Genomic DNA, 22,057 nt, shown 5'->3' on the forward strand with positions numbered 1-22,057 from the left:
TGGACACACACTTGTTATCATAGATAAATAGAGAGTTGCTTGGTGTGGGAAAAAAAAACCCATGCATTTGGTGTCAGAAATATTATAAGATAGAAAAACAGTTCTCATTATGCAGCTCTTTGGAATACAGGCTGGCAGTTCCTCAAACAGCTAAACACATTTACTATTCTGTGATCCAGCAAGTTCACTCCTAAGTTTACATCCACGAGAAATGAAAACATATGTCCACACAAAAATGTGTACATGTTTATAGAAGCATTAACTAAAATAGCCCCCAAATAGAAACAACTCAAATAGCCACGAACTGATGTAGAGAAAAATAAAATGCGCCATATCCATACAATGGAATATTATTCAGGTGTAAAAAAATGAAGTCCAGAAACATGCTGTAACGTGGATAAACCTTCAAACTTTATGGTGGTGAAAGAAGTCAGTCACAAACACTGCATTTTATGACTGCACTTATAAAATGTCCAGAGTAAGCCAATTCATAGAGACAGGAAGTAGATTAGTAGTTACTTAAAGGTGGGGCGAATGGAGCTAGAATGGCGTGGCATCCACCTATGAGGCAGCAGGTCACAGTTCGATTCCCAGTCAGGTCACATGCCCAGGTTGTGTGCTTCATCCATGTGAAACTTGCAGGAGGCAGCCAATCAATGATTCCCTCTCATCGTTAATGTTTCACTTTCTCTCTCCCTTTCTCTCTGAAATCGATAAAATATATATATTTAAATATATTGTATTGATTTTTTTACAGAGAGAAAAGGAGAGGGATAGAGAGTTAGAAACATTGATGAGAGAGAAACATCGACCAGCTACCTCCTACACACCCCCCACTGGGGATGTGCCTGCAACCGAGGTACATGCCCTTGACGGGAATCGAACCTGGGACCTCTCAGTCCGCAGACCGACGCTCTATCCACTGAGCCAAACCGGTTAGGGAAAAAAAAAAAAATTATATATATATATATATATATATATATATGGAATATAAAAAAAGGTATAAATATCCAGGATATGATTAAGAAAATGGTAACCAAGCTAAAATAGAAAAGGGGGAAATAATAAACAATTTATAAAGTAAGAAATAAAACTAAGATTTTTACTCACCTTTAAGATGGCAAAGCTTAAAAGATTGATAAGGTGGTGAGAAAATAGGCATTCAGATAGATTTAGCCTTTCTGTCTTTTTTCTTTTTTCACATGTGAAGTGAGAGTGAAATGTATGTCCACAATCTATAGCTTTCAGAGTGTTAATGAAACAGTTCCCTGTTCAAAAAATGTGTATATACTAAATAAAAATTAGCCATTAGCTTTAAATAGTTCTTGAGGGAGGACGGATAGCAGTCGGTAAAGTGTATTCGTGACTAGAACATTTTTGGACAACAATCTGGAATTTTTCATTCTCTTTTACTTAACAATGCCGATGTTAATAATTTCTTCACTAGAAACTATAAATGTGAAAAGATGTGAGATAAAGACTGCACAGAAATTTCTACCAGAAAATATTTCTGGTCTTCTATTTTCCCCACGTCACAGACCTTCAGCCTCCCTCTTACCTCTGATCCTCACCTTCTTCCTCAGAGGTGTCCCCTAACCTTCACCACCAATTCTGGCTGAAGAAGATACTTTCATTCAACTAAGTTTGTTTCCTCTGTGCCCACAGGAGGCGTCCCGCCTTCCTCCTATTACCTTGGCTTTTCCAAACCCTATTCTGTTCTCCAAAAGCATCCCTGCCAGTCGCTCTACCTGCTCCCAGCTGCCCAAAGGACGCCTCCCTGTCCTGTACGGACACGTGACCTTTTCCAAGATGGCTGCGCCCACTGTAAAGTGCGTGCGGGTGTGTGTGGGGGAAACAGAGGGGGGAAGATTCTGTACGAACCAGCAGAAAGCGGAGGCGGCCATGTTTATCCTCCTGCGCCTCGTTTCCGCGGGGACGGGTTAGAAAGGGTGCGTCACCCCTTGTGACGTAACGACGGACGTCATGACGCTTGCGAGGGAACGTTCCGCGGACACCTGGGGCAGGAAAGGCGGTTGTACGGCAGGTCTTCCATGATGGCGGCTCTCACAAAAACTCCCTAAGGGGCGCCGCCATACTTCGTCGTAGTGTCTTCGTCTCAAAGCCCTTAAAGCGGGAACAGAATCTTCGTCTTGGGAGGTCGCCCAGGGGGTGGTTGGCAGCCTGCGGACTCTGATGTCAGGGAAGTGAAACCTGACCAGGGAGGTGAGTCGGAGGCAGAAGTGAGGGACCATGGCCCTTCCCACCCAGCTGGTGCGGGAAGGACCTATTAAGCCTGTGTGTGTGTGTGTGTCTCAGTTTGGTGTTTAGGGTTTGTGTGGAGATTTGGGGTTCGTGGTAGGGGAGGCCTGTGGGGAGCTCTTGAGAGGAGCAAGCCATTGTAGGGCGGGGGATGCATTCCATGATCGAGGGGCAGGATGGTGAGAAATGGTGCGGGCCCCGGGATGGTCAGGGATTGGAGTGGCTCGGGTTAGCCTTTGTTGGGGGAGGTCAGTGGCTGGGAAATCTTGGAGGCAAATGATCAGCATGACCTAGGGCGGTGATGGCGAACCTTTTGAGCTCGGCGTGTCAGCATTTGGAAAAACCCTAACTTAACTCTGGTGCCGTGTCACGTATAGAAATTTTTTCTAGTATATGTGCTGCTGAAGCGAGCACTAGAAATTTTTTGATATTTGCAACCATAGTAAATCAAAGACATATTTTTTGATATTTATTTTATATATTTAAATGCCATTTAACAAAGAAAAATCATCCAAAAAAATGAGTTCGCGTGTCAGAGGTGTCAGAGGTTCGCCATCACTGACCTAGGGGTTGGGTTAGTGATTGGGAGGCAGTTGGGTGTGTGTGTGTGTGTGGGGGGGGGGGGGGGGCGGAGTTCATTGACTGGGGGTGAATGTCGGGAGGTCATTGATTCGGGTGTCCATGAAGGAAGTCAGGAATTGGCCTGTGAGAATGTCTGAAGATCAGTTCTTAGGATGGCCTTGGGGACTGGAGCATCCCTGGAGGAAGGTCAGGGACCGGGGAATCATTGGGATTTAAGTCAGTGATTGTGAGGGTTTGCTAATGGGAGTGTCCATAGGGGGAGGTCAGTGACCACCTTGGTAAGATCAGTGGGGTTGTTTTTTTAGTCCTCACTGGAAGATATGTTTTCATTGATTTTGAGAGACAGAAAGAAACATCGATGTGAGAGAGAAACATCGAGCTCAGTAGGCGTGGCTCAGTGGTTGAGTGTCGACTTAAGAACCAGGAGGTCACGGTTCCATTCCCGGTCTGGGCGCGTGCCCGGGTTGCGGGCTTGATCCCCAGTGTGGGGCGTGCAGGAGGCAGCCCATCAATGATTCTCATTATTGATGTTTCTATCTTTCTCTCCCTATCCCTTCCTCTCTGAAATCAATTATATATATACTAGAGGCCCGGTGCACAAAAATTTGTGCACTCGGGGCGGGGGGGGGGGGGGGGGAACAGGGGGTCCCTCAGCCCGGCCTGTGCCCTCTCGCAGTCTGGGACCCCTCAGGGGATGACCACCTGCTGGCTTAGGCCCGCTCCCCAGCGTATTGGGCCTAAGATGGCAATCAGACATCCCTCTGGCAGCCCGGCAGCCCTCAGGGGATGTCCACTTGCCAGCAGGGAGCAGGTCTAAACTGCAGTCGGACATCCTTAGCGCTGCTGAGGAGGCAGGAGAGGCTCCCACCACCACTGCTGTACTGGCAGCCATCAGCCTGGCTTGTGCCTGAGCAGAGCTCTCCCCTGTGAGAGCGCCCTGACCACCAGAGGGCAGCTCCTGCATTGAGCGTCTGCCCCCTGGTGGTCAGTGTGTGTCATAGTGACCAGTCATTCCCAGTCTTTCTGCTGTTAGGGTCAATTTGCATATTACCCTTTTATTATATAGGATGATTTGGAATGGAAACAGGAGCAGTGGAAAAGGGAGCCTGCCCAAACTATCACATCGTATCTGTGACACTCAGAGTTGCCTCATTAGAACAAAGACACTCATGTTGTTCTTATCACATACGAACTTACGTGATAAGGATTTTAGGAGCCCTGTGTCAGATACCAGGGGCAGGGACCAATATATATATTTTCTATTATCTCATACTTTCCCTTTCAATAAACACTCACATTAACAGGGCTGTTATTATAGGAATTGCTGATACTGGAGGATGTGGCCGTGGACTTCATCTGGGAGGAGTGGCAGCTCCTGGACTCTGAGCAGAAGGACCTATACAGGGACGTGATGATGGAGAACTACAGCCACCTGGTGTCAGTGGGTGAGGACAGCTCCCCTGTGTCACTCAGAAAGCCCAGTCAGTGGCCTTTCTCATCTTCTGAAAGCTCTGGGCTGTGATACTTAGTGCCCTCCCTGGACTCAGATGAGAAGGTATAATTTCTCTTCATCTTAGAGGGAAGCCTTTAATTTGCAAACATGCAAATTGTGCAGTCCCTAAATGTACCATTCTCCTAGCATCACAGATTCCCAATTCAATCTGATGGGCCTAAGTCTTCCATCATTTCCCATGACTAGGGTATCAAGTCAGCAAACTAGATGCTCTCTCCAGATTGTAACAAGGAGAAACACTGTGGACATTAGAAGATGAAATCCACAGTCAAACCCACCCAGGTGAGTGAAAGAACTAGCAAGAAGGAAAGGCTGCCCTAACCGGTTTGGCACAGTGGATAGAGCGTCGGCCTGCAGACTGAAGGGTCCCAGGTCTATTCCTGTCAAGGGCATGTACCTTGGTTGTGGGCACATCTCCAGTGAGGAGTGTGCAGGAGGCAGCTGATCGATGTTTCTAACTCTCTATTCCTCTCCCTTCCTCTCTCTAAAAAATCAATAAAATATATTAAAAAAAAAAAAAAAAAAAAAAGAAGAAGGAAAGGCTGTGGAAATCACTGTCTAGTCCAGTGGTTCTCAACCTGTGAGTCGTGACCCCTTTGGGAGTCAAACGACCCTTTCACAGGGGTCACCTAAGACCATCAGAAAACACATATATAATTACATATTGTTTTTCTGATTAATCACTATGCTTTAATTATGTTCAATTTGTAACAATGAAATTGGGGGTCACCACAATTAAAGGGTCGCGGCATTAGGAAGGTTGAGAACCACTGATCTAGTCATTTAGAGAAGGTGTCACAGTGGTGAGGGTGTCTGAGGCTATAGAAACAACTAGTGTGTGTCCCTGTCCCCACTCAAGAGCTCTTCTATGTAGGAATCTAGAGGAAAACTTACCCCTTTATCTCTTGGAACTTATCCTTATTTATTTCTTCTTAGATGTCACCTCTCCTCCCCATGACTGGAATTGAAATCAGGACCTTTCAGTCCTCAGGCTGACACTGTATCCACTGAGCCAAACCAGCTAGGGCTTGGTACAGAAGTTTTCAGTTGGAGAGGGTGAACTCGTTCCAGAGATGGATGGTGGCACTGGTTGCACAACAAAGTGAATGTACATATTAAAAAATAAAAAAGTGAATGTACATAATGCCACAGCACTGTACACTTTCAGATGGTTAAAATGGTCTATTTTATCTTATGTATACACTAGAGGCCCAGTGCACGAATTCATGCATGGGTGGGGGCCCTCGGCCTGGCCAGAGATCAAGGCCTATGGCGGGGAGGGGGCTGGCCCAGGGGAGGGACTCTGGGAGGTTGGCCAGCCACGAGCGGTTGGTTGGCCAGGCCTGCCCCCGATCGGGTGGTGGGGGGAGGCAATTGAGGGCGGGGCCAGCCAGGGGAAGGCCTATCAGGGCCCAGATCAGGCTGGTTGGCTGCCGCAGTGCATGTCATAGCAACCGGTCATCCCGCCATTCGGTTGCTGGGCTTTTATATATATAGAAGATATATTATTAAATATATTTTTATTGATTTCAGAAAGAAAGGGAAAGGGAGAGAGAGATAGAAAACATCAATGATGAGAGAGAATCATTGATCGGCTGCCTCCTACACACCCCTCACTGGGGATTGAGCCCACAGCCCAAGCATGTGCCCTTGACCAGAATCGAAACTGGGACCCTTCAATCTGCAGACCGACGCTCTACCCACTGAGCCAAACCAGCGAGGTATATCTTATGTATATTTAACTGAAAGTTAAAAAAAAAAAAAGATTAGGCACATTTATACTTAGAACTTCTATATTAATATCATACGTTTTCTACTAAAGCATCAGCCTTCCTAAGGTGTTTTTGCAAAAGCTTTATTCCATATGATGCTCATGGAAGCATTCACGGTTCTCTTCTTTCCTAGAAATTGAGGAAATTGATCATCTGCAGTGGCACTTGCAAAACTAAAATATGCTAAAGGCAATGGAACAGCATGCATTTGGAAGTACTGTTCTGCAGAGCAAAAGTCATTTTCCTTTAAGGCCAAACAATATATTTGATTTAGATGGGAAAAATTTGAAATCATATTTAGATTTAATCTACCAGAGTAGAAGCTGTGACATAAGGGAGCCTGCTGAACTTAATGGAGATGGAACATCCTTTCTCCATGCAAATCACAAGCAAACTCATACTGAAATGAAATTCCACAAAAGTAGCAAGCCCATCAGGACTAAGTCACAGTCTCTTAAAATTCAGGAAACACACAGAAGAGAGAATGCCTATGAATGTACTGAAAGTGGGAAAGCCATCCTCAAGAAGCCTCAGCTCATGGAACATAAGATAATTCATACAGGAAAGAAACCCCATGGATGCAGTGTCTGGGAAAACCTTTTCCAAGACGTTCAAGCTCACTGAACATCAGCACGCTCACAGTGGAGAGAAACCTCATGCGTGCAAACCCCATGCATGCAGCGAGTGTGGGAAAGCCTTTCTCAGGAGATTTCAACTTACTGAACATCAAAAGAGTCAAATGGGAAATAAACCCCATGTGTGCAGGATGTGTGGGAAAGCTCTCTGTAAAGTGTTTCTAGCTCTCTGTAAAAAGACAGTAAAATATATTTAAAAAAATTATGAACCCTTCTGCATGGCTGTATGAGCATAGAGAGAAACGTGACCGGATGACTACTCTGAGCAACTTTAAGCTCACGGGTGTGGGGTCCCCTCCCCAGAAAGGTAGTATTTGTTCTCAGAAAGGGGAGTTCCGAGGGCCTGAGAGTCCCTATCAGCATTGGGAATATTGGAGCAAATATTTCCATGACTAGTCCTGTCGCACTGAGTTCCAACTTCCCGACCTTCAGGCTCCTTTCGGAACCGCCTTTCCCTGTAAATCCTCTGAGAATGACTTTTGGTGACTTGGTTGTGGCTATTCAGGATACACAGGATCTTTTTTTTTTTTTTTAATGTATCTCAATTTATCTTGCAACATAAGATGCAAGTAATACTTTCTCATTGTGCGTTGTGGTTGCCATTATTTTTGCCCCGGTTCCTTACACCCTCCCTGTCTCTCATCACAAAGCAGACGAACAGACGCTCTCCTCCTGCCACCTCTGCTCCGCACCCAGTTCTAGTCTCCTCATCCCCATTTTTCCGCCCCCACCCCCAAAGCACGTTGCAGCGGTTCTCAACCTGTGGGTCGCGAACCCTTTGGCAGTCAAACGACCCTTTCACAGGGGTCGCCTAAGACAATCCTGCTATCAGATATTTACATTTCGATTCATAACAGTAGCAACATTACAGTTATGAAGTAGCAATGAAAATTTTTTTTTGCTAAAAGTATTACAAAGGGTATTACATATGTGTCCTTTCCTCCCCCCCCCACCCCCCGCCCTTGACAGTCCCCTGCCCTCCCTTACCCCCGTGTCTTATGTCCATTAGTTATGCTTATATGCATGCATACAAGTCAACGAAAAGAATTTTATGGTTGGGTCACAACATGAGGAACTGTATTTAAAGGGCCAGAAGGTTGAGAACCACTGGAGTTACCGGTATCTTTTCCATAAACGTTCCCCAATTCTTTGCTCCGAGCCGGTTCGTTACTGTAGGGACCGAACGTTCCCAATATGGCCGGGCCTGTCCAGCGTTTTCCAAAGTGGCTGCTCGGCGACGTGGGCGCGGCCCTTTTCTGCGGAGGCCCGGCCTGTGATTGGCTTAGCTCTCGGGTCTGTTCGGAAGACTTCGGCGGCCGTGACAGGCTACTGAGCATGCGCGCCGAAGCTAACAGCCGCTGGAATGGCCCTCTCTCCGTACGGAGCTTACTCCAAAATGGCGGCGCCCAGTCGAAGATGGCCGTTCTCAGCACAGGGTAACGGGACTGTGCGCGGCCATATTGCCCAGAGGGTATTTTTCCACCGGGACCAGAATCGGCGTTTGTAGGTAGATAGCTCACTTCCAGGGTGTTATGGAGGCAGTGTCATAGCGCGAAACTAGCACCAGCCAACAGGGGAGGGGAAGCGGAAGTGGCGCGTCCCCCAGGTAAGGTCACAATTCTCCCTCCAGGTCGCGTTCGATTTCTGCAGGCGGCGTCTGGAACGATTCGGCGCCGTGGGAATTCCGTGACGTCAGACGTGCTTTGTGGCGGTTATTGGGGGCGGGGCGGGAGGTGTCTGTCTGGCGGCTTCGTCCTTCTGGAGTTGGGGGGCTTGTCCCGCTTCAGCGTTGAGGGGAGCGGGTTGCGGAAGCGACGGGAGAGAGTGAGTGACGGGTCTGCGGCGGGTCGTGGAGAGGGAGGTTGGGGTGGTATCTGACCGCGGGGTGTGGTGGATGAGGACAGGGGTTGGGGGTCAGTCGCCTGGGGTTCTCGTGGCCGGAGCTGCAGCATCCGGGGGGCCGTGGTCCTCGTGGAAGTCGGTGCCGGGGGAGCCGTGAATGGGCGCGTCGCCACGTGCGGGGTGGGAGCCGGTAGGGACCCTCGGGAGAGGTCGGTGGGGTTGGGACGTCAGGAGGCTTCAGGTGGACACACATTTGGGTGTGTCCTAAACATCGGGGTGCTGTTCCCCAACGCTTTAGTCCGAAAAATGTCAAGATACAGGAAAGTCAGAATAGCAAAATGACCACCTTTACACCTGCCATTTATTTAGGCCCATGAATTGTTAAAATCGTGCTGTAAACTTTTGCGTGTCAGTCGGTGTACACACACATCTTGGAAGCACGTTAGTTCTTGGTTTTATGCCAATTCTGCTACTTGTTTGTGTGACTGGGTAACTTCTAAGACTTCGTTTTTCCACTTACATCATATCTACTTTACAGGTCCTCAGGAGCCCCACCTCCATGACCTCACAAAGGGCTCATTTCCAAATAATATCAAATTGAGGATCAGTATTGCAACATACGAATTTGTAGCGCACAATAGTAAGTCTCTTAATACAGGTAGGTACTTGACAAAAAATAGCTATTCAAGTATATACCTTTTTAGTGGGAGTTTTTCCTATTTATAACAATTCTATTAACTTTTTTTTTTTAAATATATTTTATTGATTTTTTACAGAGAGGAAGGGAGAGAGATAGAGAGTTAGAAACATCGATGAGAGAGAAACATCAATCAGCTGCCTCCTGCACACCCCCTACTGGGGATGTGCCCGCAACCCAGGTACATGCCCTTGACCGGAATCGAACCTGGGACCTTTCAGTCCGCAGGCCGACGCTCTATCCACTGAGCCAAACCGGTTTTGGCTCTATTAACTTTTTGTAATACGTATTCTACATATTCTCTGCGTGAGTTTATGTTTGAAATTAAATGGAGATCGCTACTTTTTATCACATTATCATTAGATGCTTGTCATCAATAAAAAGCAGAGAATAAGAATCACCTTCAATTTACTAACTTTAAGCTGTCTGTAATGTTTTGAAATGTATTTTCAAACTGAATTATGTATTATGGATTTTTAAAAATTGGTTTTAGAAAGGGAGAAAGGGAGAGAGAAACATCGATGTCAGAGAGATATAGCAATTAGTTGCCTCCTGCACGTGGATCGAATCTGAAACGTAGGTATATGCCCTGACCAGGAATTGAACTGGCAACCTTCTGTTGCAGGGGATGGAGCTCCAAACAACTGAGCCACACTGGCCAGAGCTGGATATTATTTTTAAAAAATATATTTTATTGATTTTTTATAGAGAGGAAGGGAGAGGGATAGAGCGTTAGAAACATCGACCAGCTGCCTCCTGCACACCTCCTACTGGGGATGTGCCCGCAACCAAGGTACGTGCCCTTGACTGGAATCGAACCTGGGACCTTTCAGTCCGCAGGCTGACGCTCTATCCACTGAGCCAAACCGGTTAGGGCTGGATATTTTTTTAAATAATTTATAAAAGTAGGTCAGATTAAATGCATATTTCAAAGGCTTCTGATTTAGTTTTATCAAACTTACCCAATAACATTCTATTATGGAATGCTTCCACATACAGTATACCAGGTTTTTCTGTATGTGTAGTGAGAGTGGGTATACCATCCTTCTGTTTATTTTCTAAGATGATAGCCCCATTTTGGCTTGTTGACCATCTTTTGGGTATAGAAGGTGCCTCATTGTGGTCTCTGTATGCACTGCTCTCATTACTAACATGGTTGATCATTTTTTCACATGTTCATTGGCCTATTTTAAACTTGAGATGCTTGTTTTTTCTTTACTGATTTTTAAAATGTTTTTATTGACTTTTAGAGAGAGAGAAAGGTAGAGGGCTAGAGAGAGAGAAACATCAATGAGATCCGTCTGCTCCCTTCACACACCCACTACTGGGGATGGAGCCCACAACCCGAGCATGTGGCCTGACTGAGAATTGAACTGGTGACCTCTTGGTTCCTGGGTCTACGCTCAACCACTGTTCTACACCAGCCTGGCTCTTTACTGATTTATAGAAACAGTAACGTATTTGGAATAGTACTATTTAAAAAAATTTTTTTGATTGATTTGAGAAACATCGATTTGTTGTTCCACTTATTTATGCATTCATTGGTTGATTCTTGTCTGTGCCCTTACCAAGGATTGAACCTGGAATGTTGGCATATTGGGATGTTGCTCCAACCAACTGAGCTACCTGGCCTGGACCTGGAGTAGTAGTCTTTTGTTACTTATTTTGTATTTAACAATTGGCTGGCCTTTGTCCCCAGTTCTTTTCTTTTTTTAAAAATATATTTTATTAATTTTTTACAGAGAGGAAGGGAGAGGGATAGAGAGTTAGAAACATCGATGAGAGAGGAACATCGATCAGCTGCCTCCTGTACACTCCCCACTGGGGATGTGCCTGCAACCAAGGTACATGCCCTTGACCGGAATCGAACCTGGGACCCTTCAGTCCACAGGCCGACGCTCTATCCGCTGAGCCAAACCGGTCAGGGCTGTCCCCGGTTCTTGAGAGGTGGCCTCTAAATTGTTGGAATGTCCTGAGTGATAGGAGTGTCTGTGTATTCATGGTGGGACCTGATAGTTTGTGCTGAGGTGACACCTGGTGGGTGCATAGATATAGATAGTTTAGATGGGGCTGTTTATGCCCAAAACACCAATCACGGTGATTAGAGATTTGGGGTTTTGAGCCAGGTAATATCAGTCCAACCTCCAGGAGAATAGGATGGCTGGAGGATGAGACACATGGCAGTGATTATTTAATCATGTTTATTTAGTGAAACTAATAAATACCATAGCCATTTGAAACGTGAGCTTCTTTGGTTGGGAATAGCCTGCATACTGTTACACACAGATATGCTGGATGAGTCATGTGTCCTGGCCCCAAGGAGGAAGGACAGTGGAAGCTTCTGGTTTGGGATCCTTTCAAACCTCACTCTGTTTGTGTCTCTCAGTTAGAGTGGTTAGGATCTGTATCCTTTCGCTACAAGAAAACTGTCATTTTGTACATTTTTCCCTCCCGGTACCTAATAGGTTTTTTGGTTATTGTAAATAATGCGTTTTTTTTCTTTTAAATACTTTTGTGTTTGAACATGACATTTCAGTGAATATTTGTATTGATCTTAAAGCAATTCCATAATGGCAGTTTTGTTTGTTCTTTTGCAGTTTCATTTCTTCAATTAATTTTTCCCATTTTACTGGTCAGGGTTTCATTCGTGGTACATTTTTGTATGTGTGCTGCCAAAGTGAGCACATAGTACATTTTTGGGTAAAGATTTTCAGAGTGGTTATCATTGTCATGTCCCTAAGCTTAAAGTAATGGTATGGAATTTTTGTAGATACTATTTATCAAATTAACAAAGTTCTGCCGAAACCGGTTTGGCTCAGTGGATTGAGCGTCGGCCTGCGGACTGAAGGGTCCCAGGTTCGATTCCGGTCAAGGGCATGTACCTGGGTTGCGGGCACGTCCCCAGTAGGAGATGTGCAGGAGGCAGCTGATGGATGTTTCTCTTAATCGATGTTTCTAACTCTCTATCTCTCTCCCTTCCTCTCTGTAGAAAGTCAATAAAATATATTAAAAAAAAAAAAACAACAAAGTTCTAGTCTATTTCTAGTTAAGTAAGATTTTTAAAAATTGTGAGTGGGTATGCTATTTTATTACCTGTCTTTTCTTCATCTACTGAGATGGTTCTTTTTTTTTTTAAACATATTTTATTGATTTTTTACAGAGAGGAAGGGAGAGGGATAGAGAGTTAGAAACATCGATCAGATCAGCTGCCTCCTGCACACCCCCTACTGGGGATGCGCCCGCAACCAAGGTACACGCCCTTGATTGGAACCGAACCTAGGACCCTTCAGTCCCGAGCCCGACACTCCATCCAGTGAGCCAAACCGGCCAGGGCTGAGATGGTTCTTATTACACTATCCTTACACTCCTGAAATGAAGTCAGCTGTGCATTGTATAATGCTTTCTATATATCTGTGGATATGCTTTCCTAATATTTCATTTAGGGTTTTTATAGCCAAGTTCATAAATGAGATTGGCCTATAAATTTCTCTTTCATATTGCCCTTAAATTTAGGTCTGTTTTCTTAAGTTCTTTTGCTTCTTTGCATGTCTGGTAATTTTTTTAAAAAATCTTATTTTTTTAATTGATATTTTTAGAGAAACTAAGGGAAGGAGACAGAGACAGATTTGTTCCACTTATTTATGCATTCATCGGTTGCTTCTTTTTAAAAATATATATTTTATTGATTTTTTACAGAGAGGAAGGGAGAGGAATAGAGAGTTAGAAACATCGATGAGAGAGAAACATCAATCGGCTGCCTCCTGCACACTCCCTATTGGGGATGTGCCTGCAACCAAGGTATATGCCCTTGACCGGAATCGAACCTGGGACCCTTGAGTCTGAAGGCCAACGCTCTATCCACTGAGCCAAACCAGTTAGGGCCATCGGTGGCTTCTTGTATGTGCCCTGACTGGAGATTGAACTCGAAACCCTGGTGTATTGGGAGGATGCTCCAACCAACTGAGCTATCTGGCCAGGGCCAGGTAATTTTTGATTGGATGTCAGATATTATCAGTTTTACATTGTTGTTTGTGGGATTTTCTTTTATTCTTTTAACTACTTTTTTTTTTTTTTAAATAGGAAAAGGTAGAAATTTATTGGGAAACAAGCACAGACTCCCACGTTGGGAGGGGGAGAGAGACCTTAACTACTTTTTAAAAAAATATATATATTAGCCGAAACTGGTTTGGCTCAGTGGATAGAGCGTCGGCCTGTGGACTGAAGGGTCCCAGGTTCGATTCCGGTCAAGGGCATGTACCTGGGTTGCGGGCACATCCCCAGTAGGAGATGTGCAGGAGGCAGCTGATCGATGTTTCTCTCTCATCGATGTTTCTAACTCTCTATCTCTCTCCCTTCCTCTCTGTAAAAAATCAATAAAATATATTTTAAAAATATATATATATATTTCATTGATTTTTTACAGAGAGGAATGGAGAGAGATAGAGAGTTAGAAACATCGATCAGCTGCCTCCTGCACACCTCCTACTGGGGATGTGCCCGCAACCAAGGTACGTGCCCTTGACTGGAATCGAACCTGGGACCTTTCAGTCTGTAGGCCGACACTCTATCCACTGAGCCAAACCAGTTAGGGCCTTTTAACTACTTTTGATGTTTGCTCTGGGTCATAGTTAAGTTACTTCGAAACAGTTCAATTCTTCCTTTTTTGAATTTTTCTGAGTTTCTTTCAGCCATACTGATGACAGACGTAAGGGAGCAAGATCCGTGCTCCTGATAATATTGCAGCTCAGTTGGATTCTTTGGAGGCGTTCTTTTAGCTTTGTTAGGTGGGGCCAAAACAGTCTTTTGTGTAGGGTTACTTTGCCCCTGCTACTGAGGCAATTTCCTCAACCCCCGCCCCACCTCACCCTCCATGTATTAGAAGGTCTTTTCACCCTGGCTAGTGAAAACACAAATTATTTCTGATCTTGTGTGAGCTCTAGGAATTGTTATGCCTTCTCCTTTTAATGGTCTTGGTAGTTTCTTTTTTGTTGTTTTTTTGTTTTGTTTTGTTAATCCTCACCCGAGGATATTTTTCCACTGATTTTTAGGGAGAGTGGAAGAGAGAGGGAAAGACAGAGAAACATCGATGTGAGAGAAACACATTGGTTGGTTGCCTCCTGCACAAGCCCTGACCAGGGCCCAGGCTGGGGAGAAGCCTGCAACCAAGCTACGTGCCCTTGACCAGAATTGAACCCAGGACCCTGTAGTCCGAAGGCCAATCCTCTATCCACTGAGCCAAACTGGCTAGGGCCTTGGTAGTTTCTTCACAGTTCATTAATAGTTAGCCAGAGACATAGGGGAACCATCTGCACACCTAAAGAATGAAATGAGTTTTGTTTTCTCTCTCTCCCTCCCCCTTCCTTCATCTACTTCATCTACTGAGATGGTTCTCACTACGGTGTCGGGTGAATTTCCCGCCAAAATATAAGATGGCGGTTCGCATACGCAGGTAGGTATCTTTGTGAACGGCAAACAAACAAATATTTGGTAATACGCAGTTACAATCGGCCCGAGTTTACACGTTTCCCGCACTCCACCGCAAATCTATATGAACGGAGTTAAGACGGCTCCCGCGGAGTACGCGCAATTCACGCGAGCCGACTTAACTCGTTTCCCGCAATCCAAGTGTTCTTATTACACTATCCTTACATTCCTGAAATGAAGTCAGCTGTGCATTATATATCAGTGTATATGGTTTCTCCTTTTTTTCTCTCTCCCTCCCTCTCTCTCTCTCCCTTTACCCTGATGTTCTGCCTGCAAACTTACCATCTTTGCTTCCTCAGACTTTGAATTCTGTGTCATTAACTCAACAAGACTGCCAGACTTTTGGGGGGTTCCTTCTCCCTGTGTTATGGCCTGGAAAGTCTCTCCAGCATACAAAGAGGGTTTGTTTGTTTCTCCTCTTCTCTGATTTCTATGTCTGAAAATAGTTGTTCCAGATATTTTCCCTAATTTTAAAAAGTTGGTTAAGATCAAGGATGATTCTTGCAATTCACCCTGGGATCAGAGGATTTATTGATAATGAGGGTTTGTGTTTTATCCTTGCTCCATGAGTTGCTAGTTGGGTGGCTTTTAGCTAGGTGCTTGACCTTTTCTTTCTTGGTTTTCTCTGAAGTGGAATAATTATAGTCTGTATCTTATAGGGTTATTGTGAGGGTTCAGTGAGAAAACATCCTTAAAATAGTTCCTTGCTTGTTGAGGAACTTGCTTTTATTAACATTTTCACGCCACACAAATCTTTCCTTGACTCCATAGATGCTGGCTTCCTAGAAAGAGGCAGTTTCTGTAAATGAAAAAAGGTAGATCTCAAGTCCAGAAATTACTCCCTGCAGAGGCTACCCTTGAGGAGACACCCGTATCAGGATTTTAGGGGAGATACTGAAAGTGGTGGCCACTTCCTGAAAGCTGTTGAAATGACTCAGTCCCAGGTGAGCTTGTTATTTCCCACTTGGTTATCTAGATTTCTGGAAGTTTATAAAAATGTGTACCATCAAAGAGAACATATATAGACACGTTGTGGCTGGGAGACATGTGCGTGGATTGGGAGACAGAATAAATGATTCAGAGTAGCCATCAGGAAGGAAGATTTATCTGTGAATCTTGCAAAGTGCTAATAATTAGAACATTGCCACATCAAGCAGTAGGATCCAGAACTGAGTTGCAGATTTTCCTGTGGTAATACTGGAAACCTTCACAAGAGAATAAAAACATGTTACAAGATTTACTTTGTAGATATGGAGGAAGCACATGTATTCCTTGAGATCAGTAAATATTTCCTGACATTAAGTGTGAAGAAATGTCTTTGATGGATCTTCCTCTTCCATTTTTCTTATCTGGAATGTAGACCCTGTTATCTTCCCAAGGAAATGTGGGAGATATAAAAGGCACAGCATGAAAACTGTAAAAGCCTTTTACCTATAAAACGTAGATAATAACAGAGCTTACATAAGGGCTGTTATACAGATCATTGTGTTAATATTTGTAAAATGTTTAGAATGATGCACAGCACACAGTAAAAACTCTGATTGTAAATATGATTTAATATGTAGCACAATCAATTTCTAACAGGCAGTTCTGAGCATAGCATACTTTTGCATATGAACAGCACTGCGGTGACTACCAGTGTCTGTAGGAAATACATACACTTGCTCCAAGACCCGTTTCTGCTAGTTACCTAGCCATCTGTTCTCACCAGCTTCTTCTCCTGTCTCACTGACCTATTTGCAGTTCCTTGAGCCCAAATAGATTAGAAGTTGTATGACATAGGGCCTTGCTTCATTTCCAGTTTTTATTGTAAAACACATAGTAGGTAATATTCAATGCTCCTAACGTGGTTGCAGATGATTTTTATGTAATTCAAAGTTTTAACCTTTTATGTTGGGTGAATGAATGAATGAAGAAGTGAATGAAGAATGCACAAAGGGAGGACAGTTTCTAATTAATTCAGCTCAAAGGTGTAAATCAAAATTAAAAATATTTATGAGTTTGCATAGTATAAATAATCAAAATATCCTATAATTATTTTATATATTTCTTTATATTAACTCCAGACTAAAAAGGATTGTGTTATAACAGGGCATATTGTCGTTCAGTGATGTGGCTGTATATTTCACCTGGGAAGAGTGGCAGCTACTAGACACTGCTCAGAAGACTCTCTACCGGGATGTGATGTTAGAAAATCATAGCAACCTAATGTCATTGGGTAAAGACAACTTTCCTAAACATCTCAGCAAAGGCCCATGAATTGCCTGTCTTTTCTCCATTGCTACAATGTATGGATACTCATATTCTCAGTGATTTTGAACTTGGACTGATACAGGACTTATTTTAAATTAGAACTTATTTTCTTTATGACCAGAGAATGACAGTACTTACTTTTTTTTTTTTTTTAAATATATGTTATTGATTTTTTACAGAGAGGAAGGGAGAGAGATAGAGAGTTAGAAACATCGATGAGAGAGAAACATCGATCAGCTGCCTCCTGCACATCCCTCACTGGGAATGTGCCCGCAACCCAGGCACATGCCCCTGACCGGAATCGAACCCGGGACCTTTCAGTCCGCAGGCCGACGCTCTATCCATGAGCCAAACCGGCTCCGGCGACAGTACTTACTTTTATTTCCAAACGAAAAGTTTCTATTTTGCTGAGATTTAAACTATACATTCTCTGAAACAGGATTTTTCCTCAGCTCTCTGTGATTACTTGATAGGTTATCAAGCTACCAAGCCAGAAGCAATGGTTTGCTTGGAAAAAGGAGAAGAACGAGGAATAGTAGAGAGAGAATTTCCAAATCATTTTAATCCAGGTAAGTGAAATCAAAGTAATAGTTGGTTATTGGTGTGGGACCCTTGTTATTTTAATATTTTTTTCTCAGAGTCTCTGAACCTTTAGAGGTTAGAGTAAAAAAAAGGTATTTTATATGAATTTTTCCTGCTTCTCTTACCACCCTTCTATATATGACTATTTTTCTAGCCACCTAGGAGGTGTACCTCTTTTATCTACCCTGGGTCAGATCTTTGCCTATTTCATCTGGTCTTTTCTTATTTGCTTAGTTGTTTTTCTATTGAAGCTTAGTAGGCACAACCAGCCTCCTCCACCTCTTATCTATATTCATATAACTCTTATATGATGCTTTCAAATATTCCTAGGTTGTTGCCAAGCTTAATGACACCCATGTATTACCGGTTCTTTTATTGAATGCCTCAGACTTATATTGTGCACTTGCTATATAGACTTCTTCATTCTCTTTGACTAGTGACTTGAGATTTCATCACCCTCCATGTTATGATAATGGTAGAATTCATTGTTTTTTTTTCCCCCCCTAGAAGTAATGTGGCAAGTTTATGATTGGTATCAGGAAGACACTGAGAAGGATGAACCTGCGGAGAAAGATCATGAAAATTATGCGTTGGGCAAAATACTTTCTCTTAGCCACAACTTTGTTCCATTTAAAGAAAAATCCTATAAATGTATCTCAAGAGAAGTAACTTTGGAACACAATTCAGATTCAAATTTTCAGAGTAAAAACCATGCGGACATGAACTCTGATAAGTTAAATGGTCCTGGGAAATCATTTTTCCATACTCTACATGAAACCTCTCACATTCATCCCCAGTACTATGAACCAAATTTGCATGTGAAGGTTTTCAGACTGGTGACAAATCCTAAAAGACATCGCAGAATTCACACAGAGGGGAAACATTATGAATGCAGCGAATGTCCAAAGTCTTTCAGGTATAAGTCAAAGCTCATAATACACCAGAGAACTCACACGGGAGAGAAACCCTACGAATGCAAGGAATGTGGGAAAGCTTACAGTGAGAAGACTAAGCTCAGGTTACATTGCAGAACACACACAGGAGAGAAACCTTTTGAGTGTAGTGATTGTGGGAAAGGTTTTACGCAGAAGTCAAACCTGATTATCCATCAACGAACTCACACAGGAGATAAGCCCTATGAGTGTAAAGAATGTGGAAAGGCATTCTGTAGTAAGTCTCAGCTTGTTGTTCACCAGAGAATTCATACAGAAAAATCCTATGAATGCAGGAAATGTGGAAAAGCCTTCACTAAAAACTCACACCTCCTAACACATCAGAGAACTCACACAGGAGAGAAACGTTACGCATGCTGTGAATGTGGAAAAGCTTTTGTATATGCATCACAGCTGATTGTACATGAGAGAAATCATACCGGAAGAAAACCTTATGAATGTAAGGAATGTGGGAAATCTTTTAACAAAAAGTCACACCTCATAAGACATCAGAGAATCCATACAGGAGAGAAGCCATATGAATGCAGTGAATGTGGAAAAGCTTTTATAGACAACTCGCATCTTATTGTTCATCAAAGAACTCATACAGGTGAGAAGCCTTATGAATGCAGGGAATGTGGGAAAGCCTTTAATAAAAAGTCATCCCTCATAACACATCACAGAATTCATACAGGAGATAAGCCTTATGAATGCACTGAATGTAAAAAAGCCTTTATAGACAGGTCACATCTCATTGTCCACCAGAGAACTCATACGGGAGAGAAACCCTATGAATGCAGTGAATGTGGGAAAGCTTTTATAGACAACTCACAGCTTATTGTTCATCAAAGAATTCATACAGGAGAGAAGCCTTTTGCGTGCAGGGAATGTAGAAAAGCCTTTAGTTATAAGTCCTCCTTCATAGCACATCAGAGAATTCATACAGGAGAAAGGCCTTACGAATGCACTGAATGTAGGAAAGCTTTTATATACAAGTCACATCTCATTGTCCATCAGAGAACTCATACAGGAGAGAAACCCTACGAATGCAGTGAATGTGGAAAAGCTTTTGTACGAAAGTCAGTGCTCATTGTACATCAGAGAACACATACAAGGGAGAAACCCTTTGTCTGCCTTGAGTGTCGAAAAGCCTTTAGCAGTATGGCAATGCTCAGTACACATCAGCTGATTCATACAGGAGAGAGGCCCCATGGATGCAGTGAATGTGGAAAAGCTTTCCGCCAAAAAAGCCATCTTATTATCCATCAACGATGCCATAGTGGTGAGAAATACTATGGATACATTCCATCTAGTGAGACCTTCAGCTAGAAGTTACAGCTCATTAGGCATCAGAGATGTCACACAGGAGAAAAACCCTATCAGTATACTCAGTGTGAGAAAGCCTTTTTGTGTGAAATCATACAGCAATGTCCATCAGAGAGGTCATGCAGGACAAAAACCTTATCAATGTAATGAGTGGGAATACTTTGTCAAGTTCTTTCTCACTTCACATGAAATTCATACAGAAAAAAAATCTATGAAACACATTAACTGCTGGAAGATGTTAGTGAGATGTCAAATTTCACTGAATATAAAAAAATCACAGAGACACACTACGCATGTGGTGAAGGAATATTTTTCTATTACTTTTGACCTCTGCAAGTTTCAGAAAACTTAATCAGGAGAGAAATCTTTTAAATGCAGTGAATATAGGAAAATTATTTGCCACCAACTTAGCCTCATATTTCATTAGAGAAAGGCAATATGTATGCATGAGTTGAAAAGTCAAAATCTTTTTTTTTTGTGGTTAATCCTCACCTGAGGAAATTTTTCCATTGATTTTTAGGGAGAGTGGAAGAGAGAGGGAAAGACAGAGAGAAACATCAATGTGAAAGAAACATTGGTTGGTTGCCCCCTGTATGAGCCCTGACCAGGGCCCAGGCCCGGGAGGAGGCTGCAACCAAGGTACATGCCCTTAACTGGAATTGAACTTGGGACCCTTGGGTCTGCAGGCTGATGCTCTATCCACTGAGCCAAACTTGGCTAGGGCTAAAATAATTTCTTTAGAAAAATCCCATTATACACCACACAGAAATGAAAACTTTTTGAGTGCACAAAAGGTTTTGATAGGTCATCATACAATTTTCAGTTTTTACAGGAAAAAATCAATGTTGTGAATCCTGGAATATCTTCCAAACAAATGAATTTTCATACCAAAGAATGCAGATGACTGAAGACTGTAATAAGAGATGCCTCTGGCATTTAATTCAAACTTATTGTGCATCAGATATTTATTAAGGAGAGTTAATGTAGTATAATAATGGTTGGAAAGATTGTTTATGTAAACAACTTTATAATAGAAGTTCTAATCCTGTATAGAAAATGTACTACAAAGTAGTCAGTTATGAAGATCAGATAACTCCAGCATGCAAAATAACACTTTATGTTCGGATATATTGGATAGTCAAAGCAATAAATTAAGAAAGCTCATTGATGTATGTATTTTCTTTATTTCTGAGTATTTTTGTACAACATGTATATACTCATTTCCAGATTTCACAAGTTGTGTACCACAAAATTCTTGTTAAAGTTTGTATGTGTAGTATCCACCAAAAAAATGCCAACATTGTAAATTTTTGTACATCATATAAATTGCAAAGGAAGTAATTAGGCTTAAGGTTGAAGAAGACTGTAACATAATGCCATACACATAATGCCATATTTACTGTTTACTGGTATATGTAAATGGAACTGGTATTTCTTTTCAGCCCTTCGGAATAATAAATTTTTAAAAATTGTTATTTGGTTTTCACACAGGGAAAAACACTCATTAAAAATAATTGAGATTTAAGAGTGATGAGTAATCACAAATTTTCTTTCCTGAACTGAGTCCTGAAAAACTGTAAGCAGCTATTTTTAAAGAAATAAAGACTAAAATGTCACCTTTTTTGGTGGTGTTGCTCATATGAGGAATGTGGCTTAGAACATGAAACCTAGTTTATTAGTTTCCTAGGGCTACTATAAGTACTATAAGCAGAGTGGCTTAAAACAAAAGAAAGTTCTGGAGGCTAGAAGTCCAAAATCAGGGTGTCATTAAGGTCATGCTTCCTCTTAAACCTTTTGGGGAATCCTTTTTTTTTTCCTTTTTCTTTTTTTTAAATATATTTTACTGATTTTTTTACAGAGAGGAAGGGAGAGAGAGAGAGAGTTAGAAACATGGATGAGAGAGAAACATCAACCAGCTGCCTCCTGCACATCGCCCACTGGGGATGTGCCCGCAACCAAGGTACATGCCCTTGACCGGAATCGAACCTGGGATCCTTCAGTCCACAGGCCAACGCTCTATCCACTGAGCCAAACCAGTTACGGCTGGGGAATCCTTTCTTGCGTCCCAGCTTCTGGTGACTTGCTGGCAGTTTTTGGCATTCCTTAACTTGCAGCTGCATGAATCTAATCTCTGGCTTCGTCATCACCTGCCATTTTGCCTATATGCCTCTGTGTCTTCA

At 42.8% G+C, this 22,057-nt stretch overlaps 1 protein-coding gene and 1 pseudogene across 1 annotated transcript; both read left to right on the forward strand.

Annotated features, from left to right (window-relative positions):
• The first annotated feature begins 4,324 nt into the window (after nt 1-4,324).
• LOC139000326 (zinc finger protein 649-like) lies at nt 4,325-8,201 on the forward strand (annotated as a pseudogene).
• Nucleotides 8,202-8,260: 59 nt separating this feature from the next.
• Nucleotides 8,261-21,455, forward strand: LOC138999473 (zinc finger protein 84-like). The gene is made up of 7 exons (XM_070401593.1): nt 8,261-8,367; nt 9,142-9,261; nt 14,684-14,749; nt 15,556-15,728; nt 16,876-17,002; nt 17,511-17,606; nt 18,127-21,455. The coding sequence occupies exons 4-7, from the start codon at nt 15,714-15,716 to the stop codon at nt 19,878-19,880; spliced, it is 1,992 nt and encodes a 663-aa protein (XP_070257694.1). The 5' UTR covers nt 8,261-8,367; nt 9,142-9,261; nt 14,684-14,749; nt 15,556-15,713; the 3' UTR covers nt 19,881-21,455.
• The last annotated feature ends 602 nt before the right edge of the window (nt 21,456-22,057 follow it).

The sequence above is a fragment of the Myotis yumanensis genome, unplaced genomic scaffold, assembly GCF_028538775.1.
Source record: "Myotis yumanensis isolate MYYU_CA2020_CCGP unplaced genomic scaffold, mMyoYum1.0.hap1 SCAF_23, whole genome shotgun sequence".
NCBI lineage: Eukaryota > Metazoa > Chordata > Mammalia > Chiroptera > Vespertilionidae > Myotis > Myotis yumanensis.